The sequence below is a fragment of the Triticum aestivum genome, chromosome 5A (genome assembly GCF_018294505.1).
Source record: "Triticum aestivum cultivar Chinese Spring chromosome 5A, IWGSC CS RefSeq v2.1, whole genome shotgun sequence".
NCBI lineage: Eukaryota > Viridiplantae > Streptophyta > Magnoliopsida > Poales > Poaceae > Triticum > Triticum aestivum.
The window spans coordinates 626,573,880-626,590,829 of NC_057806.1; the positions used below are offsets into that span (position 1 = coordinate 626,573,880).

Genomic DNA, 16,950 nt, shown 5'->3' on the forward strand with positions numbered 1-16,950 from the left:
ACACAAAGTTATATGGTCACTAGATATTCTAGCTTTGTGTGCTACAGTTGAGGAACATAGTTTTTGAGTGAAAAGGCAGAAACATACCGTCCAACTCGTGAAGAAGTGAGTATGTGAGTCCCCATATTTTTTTGGGTCAACCTGGGAAGAAACTGAAGAGTCATTAAGAGCATTATAAATGGCATCGAGTACGTCCAAATTAATGATGGTAAGATGGCTACAATCTGTAAAAATCATAATATATGTAAATTACGACTTACTTGCCACCCGACCCAAATTGCATTGTGATCTGTCTTTGGATCACCCTCCATGTTAGCAATCCAAATAGATGTTATGATATGACCAGCACTGATATTGTGTCCGTACACATCCATTGTAGCAGCAAGTCCATAATAGCTACTGGGACGTGTCCTATGTGTCGCAAACTGTAGAAGGCAGAAAGTTAAAAACTTTGAAAGTGACGGTAAGAAAACATTGGCTTGTTAAAAGTTCCAGGATAGAGTGACTCACATAAACGATGTCATTGGAATTTTTTGATGGAGAAGCATGTGCATACCATGCCTGTAAGGCTTCAGAGTGAGTATGCAATCCAGATATTGCTTGTTCGGCTTTTGTTGCTTAAAAAAAATAAAACATGTGGAGAACAAAATATACATTTTAAGGGAAAACTAAATATGCATAGCTTAAATAGTTATAGCGGGTGACTGAAAAACCTTCCGTGCACAAAATATACATTTTAAAGGTAAAACTAAATACGCATAGCTTAAAATGAAACATGTAGAGTACAAAATATACATTTTAAAGACTAGAAAATAAACTATAATGTGTAAAATCAGCCAATCATGTACCATGCATCGAATCTGAGAGGCACCAGCCCTATGCCCATGCCTTTGTGGCAATCAATCCGTGCAGATTTGCCATTCATATAAAAAAACCACTCATACATAGTACAAAGATGAAAATTAGGAAACTAAAAGAAAATCCAGTTCGAATAACCCCAGCAACTCCTATACTCCAAACTCCTACACCTTCGCTATGAGAGAAATGGTTGTAGTTCATCACATAGTTGCATTTCTCTATTTTCACCTTCTTTTGGTACGGATTAATTTTTTTTCTATAGAATGAACAATCCTTTCTATTTTCACTACTATATCACCCCATCCGTTTCGGAAAAAAAAACTACTATATCACCCCTTGGTTCGAACTACTAATTACTCAAATTTGTAGGAACAACACGTTTACCTTTCGGTTGGTTGGATGCAATCCACCTCCATGGATTTGGTGAGCAATGAAAACAACATATATGACAAGAATATGTAATCCTAGATTAAGTTTAGACATGATGAGATGCAAGATAATTACATGGGATGAGTCCTTTATATAGATGAATTTCCAGTTTTATTAGGGAAGAGTGAGTTCCAAATCTCGCAAATAAAGTGGTACAACTTATATCTTCACATCTCTATTATTGAATACATATGGACGGGATGTAAATGAAAGTTAATAAATGCGAGCATTAAAACAAAATATTTAGGAAGGCAAAAACTTTGTCTTGTTATATTAACCGGAGATCAAATAACAACAAAGGACAAGTCCGGTCTAATGTAAATGAAAAAGACGAGTCTGGTCTTCTGCAAGCCATTCATTTCGGAAGATATAAAAGAACGTATCCTCTCCCATCCAAATTAACTGTTGCTGTCTTAGTACAATTTTGAAAATCTCCATGCATGTATATCTGCAGAACACGTTTACGTTCTGGTTCCATGGAAGATGTGCAACACAAATCTTCACAAATATGTACACATAAATGTATATGTGTACGCACTAGTTTTTTCAATATCTCACTGTATCTCTAGCACTGAATACATATGACAAGATGCAAATGAAAGATAATAAATATGAGCATTAATTTTTTTAAAAAATTGTGATATTTTTACTAAATTAGCCAAGAGCGGATATTTACAAGGGACGAGTTGTTTATGTTGATCATTTTCTATTAGCAATTCATTAAAAGAAATGTGGATATCAATCAAATCTTCACAAATGTGCACATTTTTGTTGACACTAGTTTTCAATATATAGCACAACATACATATGGATATGGACAATGTGTAAATGATAATCAACAAATATGAGCATTAAGTAAACTATTTATAAGGCCAAAGCTTTGTCAGTTACTCAGTTATATAAGTAAAGCAGAGAGAACAGTTAATGAGTCCATATAGTCAATTTCTACTAGTCATTTAGTACAGAAGATATGATTCTCAAATCTTCACTAATACTTGCAGACGAATATATACGAGTCCCCATTAGTTTTTCAATATTTCACACAACTGATTTATTTCTATCTCTAGCACTGAATACAGATGGAGGTGTAGCCTGGATATCTGCAACTGCTCGTGCTCAAGCTGAAGCGGCATCAGGATTTTGGACAATCCAGGAATTGCCAACGGCGTCGTGAGCCAAGGACAGACTCGACTGACAGTGTTGTTGAAGAGCCAGTTGATCCGACTCGATCCTTTCCAGGTGTTGGACTGATGTTAAGGGCTCCAGCGTGCAGGCTTTCAGATTCATGGTCCTGGTAACATGTGACCGGAGCATTTTCCCAAGGCTGTCCTGATTTCCTTCAGCATCTCGTCGATCCCGATGTGCCTCCTGCAAAGGGTGGGAAAACAAGGGAAATGAGATCTTGCAACGGCAGAAAAGAACAGCTTCTTGCAACACCGAGGAAATTAAAGTGAAAAATGTTCAATTTCTACAACATGAGGACAGTTGAAGCACTGCCCGAGAAAACTCGTGGTATGAACAGCAATGCAAGCACAAACTTAAGCAGATATCAAACAGGAACAACAGATTAAGTACACTGCTTCGGTTCTTGCGGATGCACGTAAAGCTCCGAGGATTGTCGACATGTGGTTGTTTTTCTTCTTCAAGGAAATGTCGTCATGCATGCAGATCAGCTTTTTTCCTTTATCAAAACGCATTGCCCCAACCACAATGTCACATCACATGCAAGTAGATCAGTACTGTCTCTGCATGTTCCGCGGGCTCTCTATCCTGGTTTGTACTTGCACTCTCTCTCCTGGCTAATTTACACCATATGGGTGGGGAGAACGGGCAGCGTGCTGAATGCATGGCGCAGTACGCTTGTGTCACTGTGCACAGGTTAAGCAAATATCCAATATTATGAGCTGTTTAAGAACACAGTAAAACATGTGTTTAGTTGGTCAGGTGAGGAGACTTAGACTAGCCATAATGGGAGTAACTTTAGCAGTAACTTCGAATCCAACTCAGCAAATTTGCTTATGTGGCAATGAGTTAACGAGGAGAGAGGTACTTGTAGTAACTTAGCTAGTTACTGTAACATCACATGTCCCAATGCAATATGAGTCTGTAACTTAATAAATGAATCTTTGCTTGTTATCACCCTTAAGTTACTACCCACTATGAAGATAATAACATAGTCTAGAGATATGCGTATGTTACTAATGTATGTTACTATCCATTGTGGCTAGTCTTACAGTACGCTTGCACCGATTGCAGCTTGAGGTCTTGGATAGTCCCCAAGTTCCTTATCATCGTCTTCTGACATATGGTGTCTGCTGAAGTTTACATTTAGCTTTTCTTTGCTGGCATTCTTGTCGTCGCGTGCGTATGAATTCGCGTAGGTAGCGGGCGGTCGTGGCGGTTCTGTTGCGGCCTCGCCGTGACGAGCGCGTTGTGTGTGCGGCCTGGGCAAGCGAGTCGCCAGGCGTGCGTGCGCGCGCAGCGGAGGCTGATCGCGTGGGGAGCTACGTCCCGTTAACTACAAAACTGGCCGCAGCTTGGTTTAGTTGAGAGAGTGTTTGGATACATTTTAGTCTCATGACTAAATGTAGTGAGATTAAAACTTGCTAGCCTTACCCATGCTTGATTTCAAATACTAAAGAGATTAAAATCAAGCTAATGAGCATTTATTATCCTCCAAACCCTCCAATTCAGAACTCGCCTGTGTTAAATGAGAGAAGTTAAATGAGGAGAAAGAGGACTAATCCACATTTTAGTAGAGGTACCTCTAACTAAAAAAATTAGTCTTAAGACTAGTTTTAGCCTTTCTTTATTCAGGGGTGCTTGAAACTTTAGCCTTTTAAAATGACTATTTTCAGTCAGACTAAAATAAGTTCCTTGGATTCAAACACCCTCTGAATTATTAGTGGTTGGGTGTGATGTGTGCATGCATGGGTTAGTGGCCGGATCATGTGTGGGTGCGTGCGTGTGCTGGTGTGTGTACGCACCTGAGTATAAAGCCCTTCTGTGCTGCTCGTTGGTCGTTGATTCGTGCCAGAGTTTGAGCTCTATGAAAGAAGCGTCGTTCGTGCGGTGTGGCGTCCGTCGTCGGAAAAAAATCCAGTGTCCTCCTCTTCATCTTCTACCTCTGTTCATGAGCAAGCGAGAGAGAGAGGGAGAGTGGGCTGGTCCAGGGTTTGTCCGAACATGAACTTCTGAAACTATTTATGTGCAGAAAGCCAGAAATAAAGTAGAACAAAGGCGCCAATATTTATCGCAATACAGCTTGAAACTGCTCCAGACATGTGACGTTAGAGCATGATTAATAGTATATCCAATACTTTTTTTTTTGCGGGGCTGTATAGCCAATACTTGGCTATATGGAGTTGTCACAGTCATTTATAGCCAACCTAATATCCATTCATATAATAGTTAGTCATACTAGTATACTATACCATTAATATATGGTCCACCACTTTCTCCCACAAAGGGTGTTAGAGTTCGTGCTACAGCCGGCTGTAAGTGTGTAGCCTGCTTCTAATATATCTCCTCTTCTCTCTCCTCCAACTAGATACACATCTGATTTGGCACTCTTATAGCCCACATACATCACTTTATTGTAATTTCTCGTAGTTACTCTGTAGCAACACACGGATATTTAGCTAGGCAATCTTCTTTAATAAAAAAAACCCATAAAAGGATCTTTTATTAATTGGATAAACTGTTACACACACATGTAAAAGAGGATTTATGTCACATTTGGATGGAGTCTGTTTTGGCATGGAGATTGTAATTGTCAATCACAATTTAGTTCACCAATAATTCTGTAATAACAACAACCTTCAAGGTCACCTCATCGACCTCTTTACCCGACTCCTCATTGAACATGTCTATGTTGATATCCTCAGCACCGAGGCCCTCATTCACGGAGACGCACCGCATAATGAAGAACTCGTCCTTGCACACCGTCGCATGTGGCGCCCTCTTTTGCGCTTGCAGTGTTACCATGATATTGCACTTGGATCGTGGCGGCACAACACATTTCTCCAGCTCTATGCAGTATTGCAGTGAGCCTGTCATTTCGACATCAAAGGCAACATAATCATTGGTTATGTTGGTTAGCTGAAGTGAACACGGTATCGGCTTGTTTATCTCGAAGGGAAAATTCAGCTCAAGCCTATCAAACTCAAGCAGCTCCCACGGGTAAGGGCTTATCTGCATGGAAAAAATTGGCACTTTCATAAGTACGTTTTAAGCTAACAGTGGAGTAATCAAAATTTTGGAGCCTACGAGCTTACCGGGCCAACTAGCGAGTCACCAACATTGTTGATGTGCTCATTCGTATTTTCCAATGCATTAAGCATACTGACTATATCTGATATTTTAGGCCTCTTCTTTGGAGAGTCTAACAAGCACTTTAGCGCTATTTCAATGCATTTAGTTACCTGCTGGTATCCAAATAGTGGATAATTCACTGATTTATTCCACCTGTACCTCCACCTTCTAAGTACCTATCATTTCAAAAAGGTTATTTATAATGACCCATAAAAATGATTTATAATGATGACTTACACAAAACCACCAAATAACATCAACAGGATCTCAGATATCGAGACTGTCCTCGAGTAAATTGCTACCTTTTTCACCCTGCCTTAGCTTATTGTTTGCACCATGGGTTCATGCTTGGATTGTTCTTATCAACCAAATAATTAGCAATGTGATCCAAATATTTGCGCCATTAGCTAGATTTGTGACTTGTTGTTACATCAATCTGTAGTTGTGCATTTTTGTTACTTTAACTTAGAGATGGTGATACACCATTATGAATGTGCACATTCAAGATTATATAAGAACTTGTAGTAAAAACACACCATCATGCACACATTTATTTGGCATTGTTTTTTTCTTGGCTATAGTTATTTGCCTCCCAACAAACTTGATTTATCTCACGTTTCATTAGCATATACCATTCAGAATACTAGGAATTATTACAACCAATACGCGCATCTTGAGAAAACATTACCATACTTGGTGAAAATCTTTTCATAAGTACATTATGTTGTTGGTAGGTATTGTGTTAGTTATAAAACAAGACTTTAGGCATTGCAATCTGTGGCTCGGCATGCAAAACTATAGTCCAATACTAGTTTTAGTTTTCACTTCTCCACTTCTCGTGCATGTATTTGTGTCTAATTTTTCATCAAATTCTTTCAACAAATGTCACATGAAAAAATAAATATAATCATTCATAAATTATACATAAACCATGTGCTTCGTTCCCTGCCTGCCTCACCATTGGCCATACTGCATTTGTTTTCGTAGTTTTGCGCAATCACATGCCTCGAGATGCTCACATGCATGCATCTTGTTCTGATTAACCCTGTCGACTGGCACAACTAAGGCGGTGTACATGCCACTGTGTATTCATAAAAAATACTGCTCCCTCCATCCAAATTAATAGACGTAGCTTTAGCACAAATCAGAGGGGGTACAACATTCTGTTTGACTCACTCACGTCATAATTTGTTATATTTTATCGTCCACATATTATTCTGCACAACAGAGAAACGACATATTATACCCAGCATGATTTGTTGCCTCTAGCAGACATCGTTTTGCTTCCTTGTGAAATATAATTGGCTGCAAACATAGCACATTTGCATCAGCCCGCTATGCACCTAGCTGATTCGGGGGAATCATTCGCTTCTCTGTTCTAGCGCCGCTAACTCCACTAGGTGACCGATGGCTGATGCATGCCTCCGCTCGTCTATGTTCTACTCATGTCGACCTCTTGTATGTTAATACATCTGAGTCGTTTTATGTTGAAGTTGATTGTCTGAAACTACATTGATGTTATATATCTATAAGAAACTATAATTTTGCATGCACATTCAGGTTTGGGTTATTATCATTTATATATTCAAAAAGTAATTTATCTCACATAGTTATTTTGAATTTTAGCTCAATTAGGACTTCATGTATAATTTGTATTAAAACCAAATTATTGTTAAAACAAATCGTTAAAGTTAGTATGTAAAGTAGAGTTGCATTGTTTCTCCAACTCATCAGAGTCGTACTATTTACTAAAAAACAGCGCCGTACTATTTAGCCACCTATTACAGGTTATATGCACTACTGATTTCTTCAAATAAACACATTTGTTTACGTTTTTTTTGTATAAATAATCACATTCGTCTACATCTTCATAATCTTTTTTTGTGAGATACATTTTCATAATCTTGACCTGTCACGATAGAAAAGAAGTATTTAGCTTTGTGGATGAATATGGCGTACTATATTGTGATAATTTAGACTTGCAACAATAGAAAATACTCTACAATAATATAATATAGATTGATTGATTTCTTTGCCGGGCTTAATGCTAATGTAGCTATTATTCCTCTAAATTGATAAGAGGGTGGAATAGTATTTTAGCCATATTCTTTGAATTACCGTTATCTTGCAGAAAAGCGTAGAAGTATAATTTTATTCAAACTTCATGAAAATATACATCATGTAATATTCATTCCAACTGTTGGACATAGCCTGATTTATTGACAACATGTCTTGTTTCAGAGCTACTAATACTTGATTTCGGTATAGACGTATAATATAGTTTGAAATTTGATCCAGTATATGCAGGAATAGAGCAAGATGTGGCTTCCATTGTAATTCTACCTGAAGTACTTGAAAAAGAGTAAGGTAGACAAGCTTGAACTATGAGTCGAATAATCCTTACATTTTGAATGTCAAGGTTGCCCTTACATCCAGTTACGAGTTCTGTAATTATAACTCCCAAACTGAATATATCTGACTTGATTGACACCTGACCATGCTTTATGAATTCCGGAGCGCAATACCCACTGCATGAAAGTATGATCTATAGTTATATTATCTATGAAACTGCATGAAGAAAACTTTGTAAAAGGTGAGACAGAAAAGTGGGCTCTATATGTGCAAGCTTACAGTGAAATTGCGGAGTTACTAGTGACAATGTGTGTTACTCCATCGAGTAGTTTTGATATACCAAAATCTGTTATTTTTGGTACCATAAGATCATCAAGCAGTATATTGGCAGGTTTAAGATCCCTGTGAATAATACCCTTTTCCTTATGAAGATACTCCAAGCCGCTGCAAATTCCTTTAATAATTTGGTAACGGGTATGCCATTTAAGTCCCCTTAATTCATCTATATAAGCAAAACAGAGTAAAAGCCAGGAAAATAAGAATAATAAGGAAATTACAATAAACTTCGTAACATGTCACATGCATTTTCCTACCGGCAAGATATTTGTCGAGGCTTCCTTTGTTGATATACTCGAAGCAAAGTAATCTTTCTCTTATCTCTGCAAAAATAAACTTTGGTGTTTCCCCTGGTTCTGGATTTATCATCGCTTTACTCTCTGTATTGGCACAGTAACCTAGTAACCGTACTATATTTTTGTGTTTAACACTGATCAGGAAAGTAGCCTCGCGATAAAATGACTCCTCTTCGATTGTATGGCTGTTCAGAAGTCTTTTAACAGCAACGCTCCCGTTTTGAAGATCACCCTATTTAACTTGTCTTGTTAGCACAACCAAGAGCATTTAAACCAAGTTCTGCTCTGCTGTGATAAAACTTTTACGATTGAGGATTTTAGAACCTAAGATTACCTTGTAAACGATTCCGAATCCACCACGACCAATTTGTCGCGCATCAGCAAAATCCTCAGTGATGTGTTGTAAAAGTCCTAGCGGCAGATTCGTTAGCTCCACGCTTTCATCAAGTAGTGTATGCTCCAGGACATTAGATTCAGATTTTATGTCCACCCTGATTACAGCATGCACTTCCATTATCAGACCACAAAGAAATTAATTTGCTTCCTGAGCACTGTGATGTTCATTGATGCAGGGTAAGTATTCTTAGTTGAGATTATTTTATTCAACTTAGCATGACAAGTATATATGCAACAATGACGGCGTTATAGAATCCTAAGATGAAGCTCAAGGAAGCTCTCATGGTGATGCTCACTGAGATTCCGAAAAAAAATTGCGCAACAAATGCATGGCACTTGCATAATGTTTCAAACAAAATGCATTGTCGAATCATGATTCAAGACTGGACAGTCAGGAGATCACTGAAGAAATCCCAGAAGCAATGTGACATGTACCCTATCAATTGTCTTGGTATTAGAGTGCACTTGCATCAACCATAGTTATCACGTAGTACATGCAGTTGAGCACTGGTGGGAGCTCATCCTACCTTTCTCTCGAAGCATCAAACATTATGTTGGCCATACCATGTAAAATCCCAGAACCTCCTTCGACCTTCACAGAAAATAATATGTTCGGTAATTGTTTCTTGCTTAAATCAACGTAGCATGCAATAGCCTACCATATCAATCTTATCTTTAACTTCCTACCGCTGGACAGTCCCAGGAAGTTAATTGGTACCTTCTGTTTGATTGTATCCCTCTCTGGGCTAAAATAGATACCGATTGCGTCAATCACGTCTCCAGCATTGGCAAAGAAGCCGACAATACTACCATTGCTCTTAGCGGACTTCGAAAACGAGTCCCGCCTCCATTTCCATATGGTCCGTAGCTACCGGTATTGGTGACAAAGTAAAGTGATGTTACAACATCTGAGTTTTCCGAGTTCCAGCCTACTGTTCCAGAAACTTCCATCAAGAAATCTGACTGGCCAAGGAGAATCTACAAGTGAAGCATATTAATTATCATCACGGCCATATGTAGAGAGGTATAATTATTTGAGATTATAAGGATGCAATAATGTTTCTTATCTGTTGGTAGTGAACTAGTGATCGCCATTAAAATTATACTACTCCCTATATGCATATTAAACCATCAGCAACGCACGGTTGATAGAAGTTATTATTAATAAGACTTGTACTCACCGTGTGAGAGCTCCCTTCTAGAGGATTAGCCGTCCCTCCCCATGGACCACCGGAGTGTTGTTGACCATCGCAATCACTATATGTAAACATAAGTGAATTGATTACCCTACCGCTATGAATGACCACGCTTATCAGACGTCGTGGCAACACATCCACGTCACTAGGCCTCCCTGAACCACCACCCCATGGCCCAATTTTTGTAACCGGGTCCTGAGTGCAAATCCGGTTCACGAAACTTCAGAAAATATTAAATAGTCTGAAAATAAATGAACAAAACAATTTAATTGCAAGTCTATTGTCACCTGTTCTTTCGTTGATCCCCTGTCATTTGGCTTCACATATACACCAATTGCGTCGACCACCCTCCCAGTATTAGCGAAGAAGCTAACGATGCTGCCATTGCTTAGCACTGGACTGTGAAAAGGAATTCCTCCTCCTCCTCCAAAAGGTCCATACCGACGAGCATTGGTAATAAACATAACGGATGTTACAACGTCAGAAGAATATTGCGTAGAGGAACCAGTTGTTCCAGAAACTTCGGCCAGAAACTCAGAGGGTCCTAACAGAATCTACAAGTGGAGAAAAATGGTAATAAGCCAAGGTACAAGGGGGTAAGTTGAACGCACGCCTTGAAATGGAAGCATGCAAGTCCTGAAATGGAAAGGAAGCTTGGCTACATACCAATGTAAGACGTTTTTTCACACTAATGTGTAGTGTCAAAAAAAAGTCTTACATTATGGAATGGAGGGAGTTGTTACTACAGTATATTTTAGAGATAACTGCACTGGTGGTACACCAATTTATCCTAAAGGTTTGCTTTGGTTCACTAAGTTGCCAAACGTAATGAACTAGTCCACAAACTTGTCATGCGGATAGATTTGGTCCAAATTGTATCTGGCAGGGCTCGGCGTGACCACATGGACTGCCATGTTGGCAAAGGAGTCACACATGGCACACATGACACGGAGGAACTAGCCCGGCGACATGTCGTCTCTACAACTTAAAAGGTGTCTAGGCATATTGGTCAAGGACCTAAGTGTGGGGATGGCGACTGGCGAAGCCCCTAGCGATGCGGGCGCTGCGGGAGCCCGGCCGCCGCCCTCCCCGTCCCGGCCCTCGAGCCCCGCCCCCCCGCCGGCGTCCGCCTCCCTCGCCCCCTCGCCGGTCCCTTCCTCCGGCTCTCCGCGGCTGCTGTGGGCCGACATCGCCGAGGCCGACGACGTTGCCGCTGGCCGCCCCGTCGTGTGCCGGGATCGTGTTTCCCCCAAGGTCCCGCCGCGGCCGCCACCTGACCCTGCCGGTGGCCTTACTCCCAGGGGTGGGAGTTCGGCCGCCCGTGGGTCGGGACGGCGCCGTAGTCTTCCTCCTACCGCCTCCCCGGCACAGGGGATGCAAGGCGCCGGCTTTGGGTCGGGGCTGCCCCCCCCCCCCCCCGGCGGCGTCGCGCTGGCAGCTGGGGTGTTGCCGGCCGCGCTGATCGGGGCCCGGCTCTCGCCTCCTGGAAACCCGCGACCACGGCCGCCCCCTCCTCTGCTCTGTCCTCCTCTGCGACGGCCGGTCCGACTCCGGCGATCCCGCCCGAGCTCGCGCCGGTCCTCTCCCGTCGGACCCCCTTCCGGCCCTTCTTCCCCTCCCGTAGGTCCGCCGGACCACATCCTCATGGCCCCTCCACCGCCCCGCCTTCCCCTCGCCGCCCCCGTTTGCCCCCGCCGGCGGCCACCGCGGCGGTGCTCGGGGAAACCCTAGCGCCCCGCTTGGTCACCCCGGGACGGTCGTACCGGGCCGCTGTGATCCTGGGCCGGCCCACGGACATGGTTGCAGGCCCCTCCCTCAGGCTGGTGGGAGCGGGTGCGGCCCATGGGAAACCGGCCTCGGCGGCTGGGGTGGGCCGGCTAGGCAGGCCGGATCTGCCCCGCCTGGCCCAATCTCGCCCCCTAGCGTCCGAGGGCCCGGTTAGGCGTTCCATCTGGCCGCCCGTAGGGTTCCCACGCCCCCCTCTCCTCCCCCCTCCCGCGCCGCCAGCCCCCTGCCTCGCCCCGGTCTCTACCGCCCCGCCCCGACCCCTTCTCGCCGGCGCCGCCGCCCTCCTCCCGCCCGCTTCCCCCCCCCCCTCAACACCCATGACCCGGGAGTGGGGGGATGGCGCGGGGCGCCCCAAGCGCCGGACGGACGACCGCCGCGACCCTCCCTGTCCCTCCCCCGATGGCCAACGCCGCGAAGACGATCTGAGGCAGCAGCTCGCCTCTCGGCCGGCTCGGCACTCCCCGACGCGCGACTCTCACCGCCCCTCCCCCCACCCCTCGCGCCGCTCGCCGGTCCGCGACGACCGTCGCTCGCGGTCCCCGACCCGCCGCTCCTCCCCTAGGGCGGAGTCCCGGGATCGTGGGCAGTCGCCGGCCGGGGAGACGCGGCCGTCCTCGCGTCGGCGGTCCCCGTCGCCGACCCATCGCCGGGACCGGTCCCGCTCCCCGCCCCGTTCCATGCCCGTCGCCAAATCCAACAACTCGCAGACCACACGGCGCTACCAACCGCCCCACACCCAGGCTGCGTTCCCGCCGTCTAATGGCAGTAATGGCAACCGGGGACGCCAGGGGCCCAAGAAGAAGAAGAAGAAGAAGAAGAAGAAGAAGGGCCCCCCGCGCCCTCAGGCTGCCGCATCCACCGCCGCCGCAGCTCCCCCTCCGGGCTCCAATGCCCCCACCGACGGCCCGCCGTGCTTCAACTGTGGCCTGACTGGTCACTTTCAGGTGGCTTGCCCCAATCCCCCGATGTGCTACCTGTGCAAGGATTCCGGACATCCAGCGATTCTTTGTCCGGATCGCCCGGTGACGGAGGAGATCATGATGTATGGCCACGGCATCGAAGACATGGCCTTCTTCCACATCGAGGTGCCTGAGATTCCCCCTCCCTCCCCCTTGCCGATGGCGATTGTGATGGTCGTGGGCAAGGCCATCGCCACCCTGGAGCTGCTGGAGGCCGAGCTCAACCACTTGTGCAGATGCACGTGGGACTGGCAGGTGACCCCCACCGTCTCCAACGCCTTCTCTGTGATCTTCCCCGACGCCATGAGTATGGGATTCTGTACCGGCAGCAACAACATCACCCTGGCCCTCAACGACATTGTGGTGAACATCTCTGAGCCGCGTTGGGATCCCAAGGCCGTCGCTGTCCTGGACACTGCGTGGCTCCTCATCTCCGGCCTGCCAGATGTGGCCCGGTCTGAGCGAGTCATCCGCAGCATGTCGAAGATCCTTGGCAAGGTGGTGGTGGTCGACGAGCTCTCCTTACGCAAGGAGGAGGAGGTCCGGGTCAAGGTGAAATGCCTGGACTCCTCCAAGCTCCACGTCACGATCCGAGTCTTCTTCAACGACGACGGCTACGACCTCAAGATCTGCCCCGAGCCCCCGAACCACGTCGGCCGCCCCTGCTTCTCGGATGATAGCCACCTGGGGGGTGGCCCTGCTGATGCCGACGACTCCCACCGCCGACGCTCACGCCACTCACGCCTCGACGACCCCGGAGATGATGAGGACGGCTCGGAGCACTCCCGCTCCCCCTCCCGCAAGCCATCCAACCCACCAGCAGGGCGGGGTGGCTCCGGGGTGGGGCGCACTCGAGTGTCGGCCGCGGACCTCGCGGTGGCCCTCCGCTTGGCCACCCCAATGGTCCGGCCCTCTCTGTCTCCATCGGAGTCGGCCAGTGACATCTTCAGTGTGGGGCTCCTCGTTGCCCCTCCATCGTTGCCTCGCTCCCCCTGCATCGTCTCCGCTCGTCGCTCCTCGCCACCGGGGCCGGACCCTCCTTCCCCCGCCGGCCCGACCTCCCCGGCCCCCTCTGGTGGAGGCGGATGCGAGGTCCCCATGGCACCTACCTTGCCCCCACCTCCCGCGGTGGTCGCGGCCGGTGCCAACCGGGAGCTCGCCGACCCGCCCGCTCCGCCGGCGGCCTCCGTCGGCCTCCTCCCCTCGCCGACCTCCCCGTCCGCCTCGGCAGGTGTGGACGTCTCCTCGCCGGCCTCCGCGCACCCCCCTTCGACGGTGGCGTACACCAGGCGGACCCGCTCCACCTCAACGCCGGTGACGTCCTCCCGCCGCAGCGCTCGCCTCGAGGCGGCAAGGCTGGCCGACTCTCCGGCGCCGTCCATCGCCGATCGCGCGGCGCTCCGCGCGGCGGTCCGGAACCTCGAGTCAGGTGCGGACTCAGACCTCCCCAGTTCCTCCAGTTGCTCATTTTCCGCTCTTGAGGCCGCTCCACTTGGCCACCTCGCTAAGGTGGCCAATGACTCGGCCATAGTTTTCAGGGGGGAAGTTGGTCCCCCCTTAGAACAGATCGCGGCCATTAGGGCCAGGGAGATCCTGGACGGCAAGCTTGCCGAGACCCACGCCCGCCTGCTTCGGCCCCCCGAAGGGACGCCCATCCCCCACGCGGGCCTGGCCCCTCCGGTGGCCGACGGAATAGTCCATGGTCGCACCCGTTCGCGCACTGCAGCCCTCCGCGCGCAAAGCGCTTCCCGTGTTCTGGGGTCAAGCAGCCCCCCGATGGGGGCTTAGATGCGGGCCTTGTTCTGGAACATCCGCGGCTTCGGCCATGATGGTCGTCGCCGCCAACTCATAGAGTACATCCGTGACGAATGCATTGACATCATCGCCATACAGGAAACCTGGCGCACTGAGTTCGCCCTTCCGGAGCTTCAGCGCCTTAGCTCCCACCTCTTCGCTTGGCACTGGCTCCCTTCTAGCGGGACCTCAGGCCACTCTGGCGGCATCCTCTTAGGGGTAAAGGATGCCACCTTTGAGGTGGGTGGCATGGACCGGGGCGAATTCTTCGTTAGTATGGAGATCTACGAGCGAGCCCTAAATTTCAAATGGGAGGTCATTATTGTCTATGGTCCGGCAGACCATCGCCGCTCCCCGGCCTTCCTAACAGAGCTGCGGCTGAAGATCTATAACTCCCTCCTCCCAGTCCTAGTGGGCAGAGACTTTAATCTCATCCGATCCCCGGATGAGAATAATAATGCCCGAATCAACCTCCCTCAGATGCAACTATTCAACGATTGGATCGCGGAGCTGGGGCTCCGCGAACTTGATCGGACGGGTGCCAGGTTCACCTGGACGAACCGTCAGATTGTCCCGACACAATCCGTGCTGGATCGTGTCCTAGTTTCCCCGGAATGGGAATTACGCTGCCCCCTTGCTTCGCTCCGGGTGGTCACTCGGATCGGGTCCGACCATGTCCCCCTCCTCCTCTCCACCGCTGACGAGCGGCCCCCCACCGCGCCGCGTTTCCGGTTCGAACCCTTCTGGCTCAATCAGACCGGCTTCCGGGAGGCTGTTATCGCCCGCTGGATTTTTTCCCGCTCTGCTCCTCACCGATCCATGTCCGCCATTGATTCGTGGCATTTCTGCGCCAAGCTTGCCCGCCAATTCATGAAGGGCTGGGGGGCAAACCTTGGCCGGGATCTTAGAGAGCGCAAAAGGCCCTCCTGTTGGCTATCCAAGCCTTGGATGCCCGCGCCGATTCGATAGGGATCTCCCCGGATGAGTGGATGCCGCGTTACGACCTAGAGGACCAGCTATCCATCATTTACACCGACGAGGAAGCCTACTGGCGCCTTCGGGGCACCCAGCGGTGGGTCCTTCGGGGCGATGCCAACACCGCCTACTTTCAGGCGGTGGCGAACGGCCGGCATCGTCATAACTCCATCCACTGCCTATGGGATGGCGACACCCCTATCGTTCTCCCCTCGGCCATTCGTACCCATGTAGACGGCTTCTATAAAGCCTTATTTACCCCCACCCCGCGGGGTGGGGCTAGTCTGGCCCTCGACATTTGGTCGGGTGCACAATTGGTCTCGGCTGAGGCCAACGCGGCATTAGTGGCCCCCTTCGATGAGGCCGAGGTCCTCGCCGCCATTAAGGGGATGAACCCCTCCTCGGCCCCGGGTCCGGATGGTTTGCCCGTGCCGTTCTTTAAAACGTTCTGGGATACCATCAAGCCGGAGGTCATGGCTCTGTTTGAAGAATTCTATACGGGCTCTATGGACCTTGGACGTCTCAACTATGGGATCGTGACCCTCATCCCCAAGGTCCCGGGCGCCTCGGATATTCGCCAGTTCCGCCCAATCACTGTGATCAACGTGATCTTTCGGATCCTGGCCAAAGGGTACGCCAATAGGGTGACCCTTCTAGCTGACACGATCACCCATCCAAATCAATCCGCCTTCATACAAGGCCGATTCATTCTCGATGGCGTGTTAGTCTTCCACGAGGTCCTACACGAGGTCTGAGTAAAACGCCATCGCGTGGTCTTTCTAAAGCTAGACTTTCATAAGGCCTATGACACGGTCCACTGGCCATTCCTGCGGGATGTACTGCTTCGCAAGGGCTTCGACGATCGTTGGGTGACCCGCGTCATGCAGCTTGTCTCTTATGGCCGGACCACGGTTAACATCAACGGGGACATTGGACCCTACTTTCCCACCCTCTGTGGGGTACGTCAAGGTGACCCCTTCTCACCGTTCTTGTTCAACATGGTGGTCGATGCCCTGGCATCCATCTTGGATAGGGCTAAGGCTGCTGGCCATATTCACGGCTTAGTCCCCCACCTAGTAGGAGGGGGAGGGGTCTCCCTCCTACAATATGCGGATGATACCATTATAATGGTTGAGGGATCCGCACTAGATATTACTAACCTGAAGTTCCTCCTCCTGTGCTTCCAACAAATGTCAGGCCTAACCATTAACTTCGACAAGAGCGAAGTGATGGTCCTCGGGCTCCCCGTGGAGGAAG

At 48.0% G+C, this 16,950-nt stretch overlaps 2 protein-coding genes across 5 annotated transcripts in view; both read right to left on the reverse strand.

Moving 5' to 3' along the window:
- Positions 1 to 5,013: 5,013 nt before the first annotated feature.
- LOC123105447 (cysteine-rich receptor-like protein kinase 29) lies at positions 5,014 to 9,958 on the reverse strand. 3 transcript variants are annotated; one of them, XM_044527519.1, is made up of 8 exons: positions 9,700 to 9,958; positions 9,509 to 9,573; positions 8,920 to 9,076; positions 8,547 to 8,817; positions 8,233 to 8,455; positions 8,006 to 8,129; positions 5,565 to 5,777; positions 5,014 to 5,481 (listed from the first exon to the last, which is right to left on the reverse strand). In XM_044527519.1, the coding sequence occupies exons 2-8, from the start codon at positions 9,541 to 9,543 to the stop codon at positions 5,074 to 5,076; spliced, it is 1,431 nt and encodes a 476-aa protein (XP_044383454.1). In that variant the 5' UTR covers positions 9,544 to 9,573; positions 9,700 to 9,958; the 3' UTR covers positions 5,014 to 5,073. The 3 variants fall into 3 exon arrangements, with proteins under 3 accessions (XP_044383454.1, XP_044383455.1, XP_044383453.1); XM_044527520.1 differs by having other exon boundaries at positions 9,669 to 9,840; XM_044527518.1 differs by lacking the exon at positions 9,700 to 9,958 and adding an exon at positions 9,641 to 9,659.
- Positions 9,710 to 16,950, reverse strand: part of LOC123105446 (mannose/glucose-specific lectin-like) — a 41,789-nt gene continuing 34,548 nt past the window's right edge. Inside the window, exons 9-11 of one of the 2 annotated variants that reach the window (XM_044527516.1) lie at positions 10,465 to 10,731; positions 10,163 to 10,372; positions 9,710 to 9,959 (exon numbers count right to left, since the gene is read on the reverse strand). In XM_044527516.1, the coding sequence (XP_044383451.1) occupies positions 9,753 to 9,959; positions 10,163 to 10,372; positions 10,465 to 10,731 (684 nt within the window). In that variant the 3' untranslated portion in view covers positions 9,710 to 9,752. Of the gene's footprint in view, positions 10,094 to 10,162; positions 10,373 to 10,464; positions 10,732 to 16,950 lie in introns of both variants that reach the window. The other variant, XM_044527517.1, reaches the window with a different exon arrangement.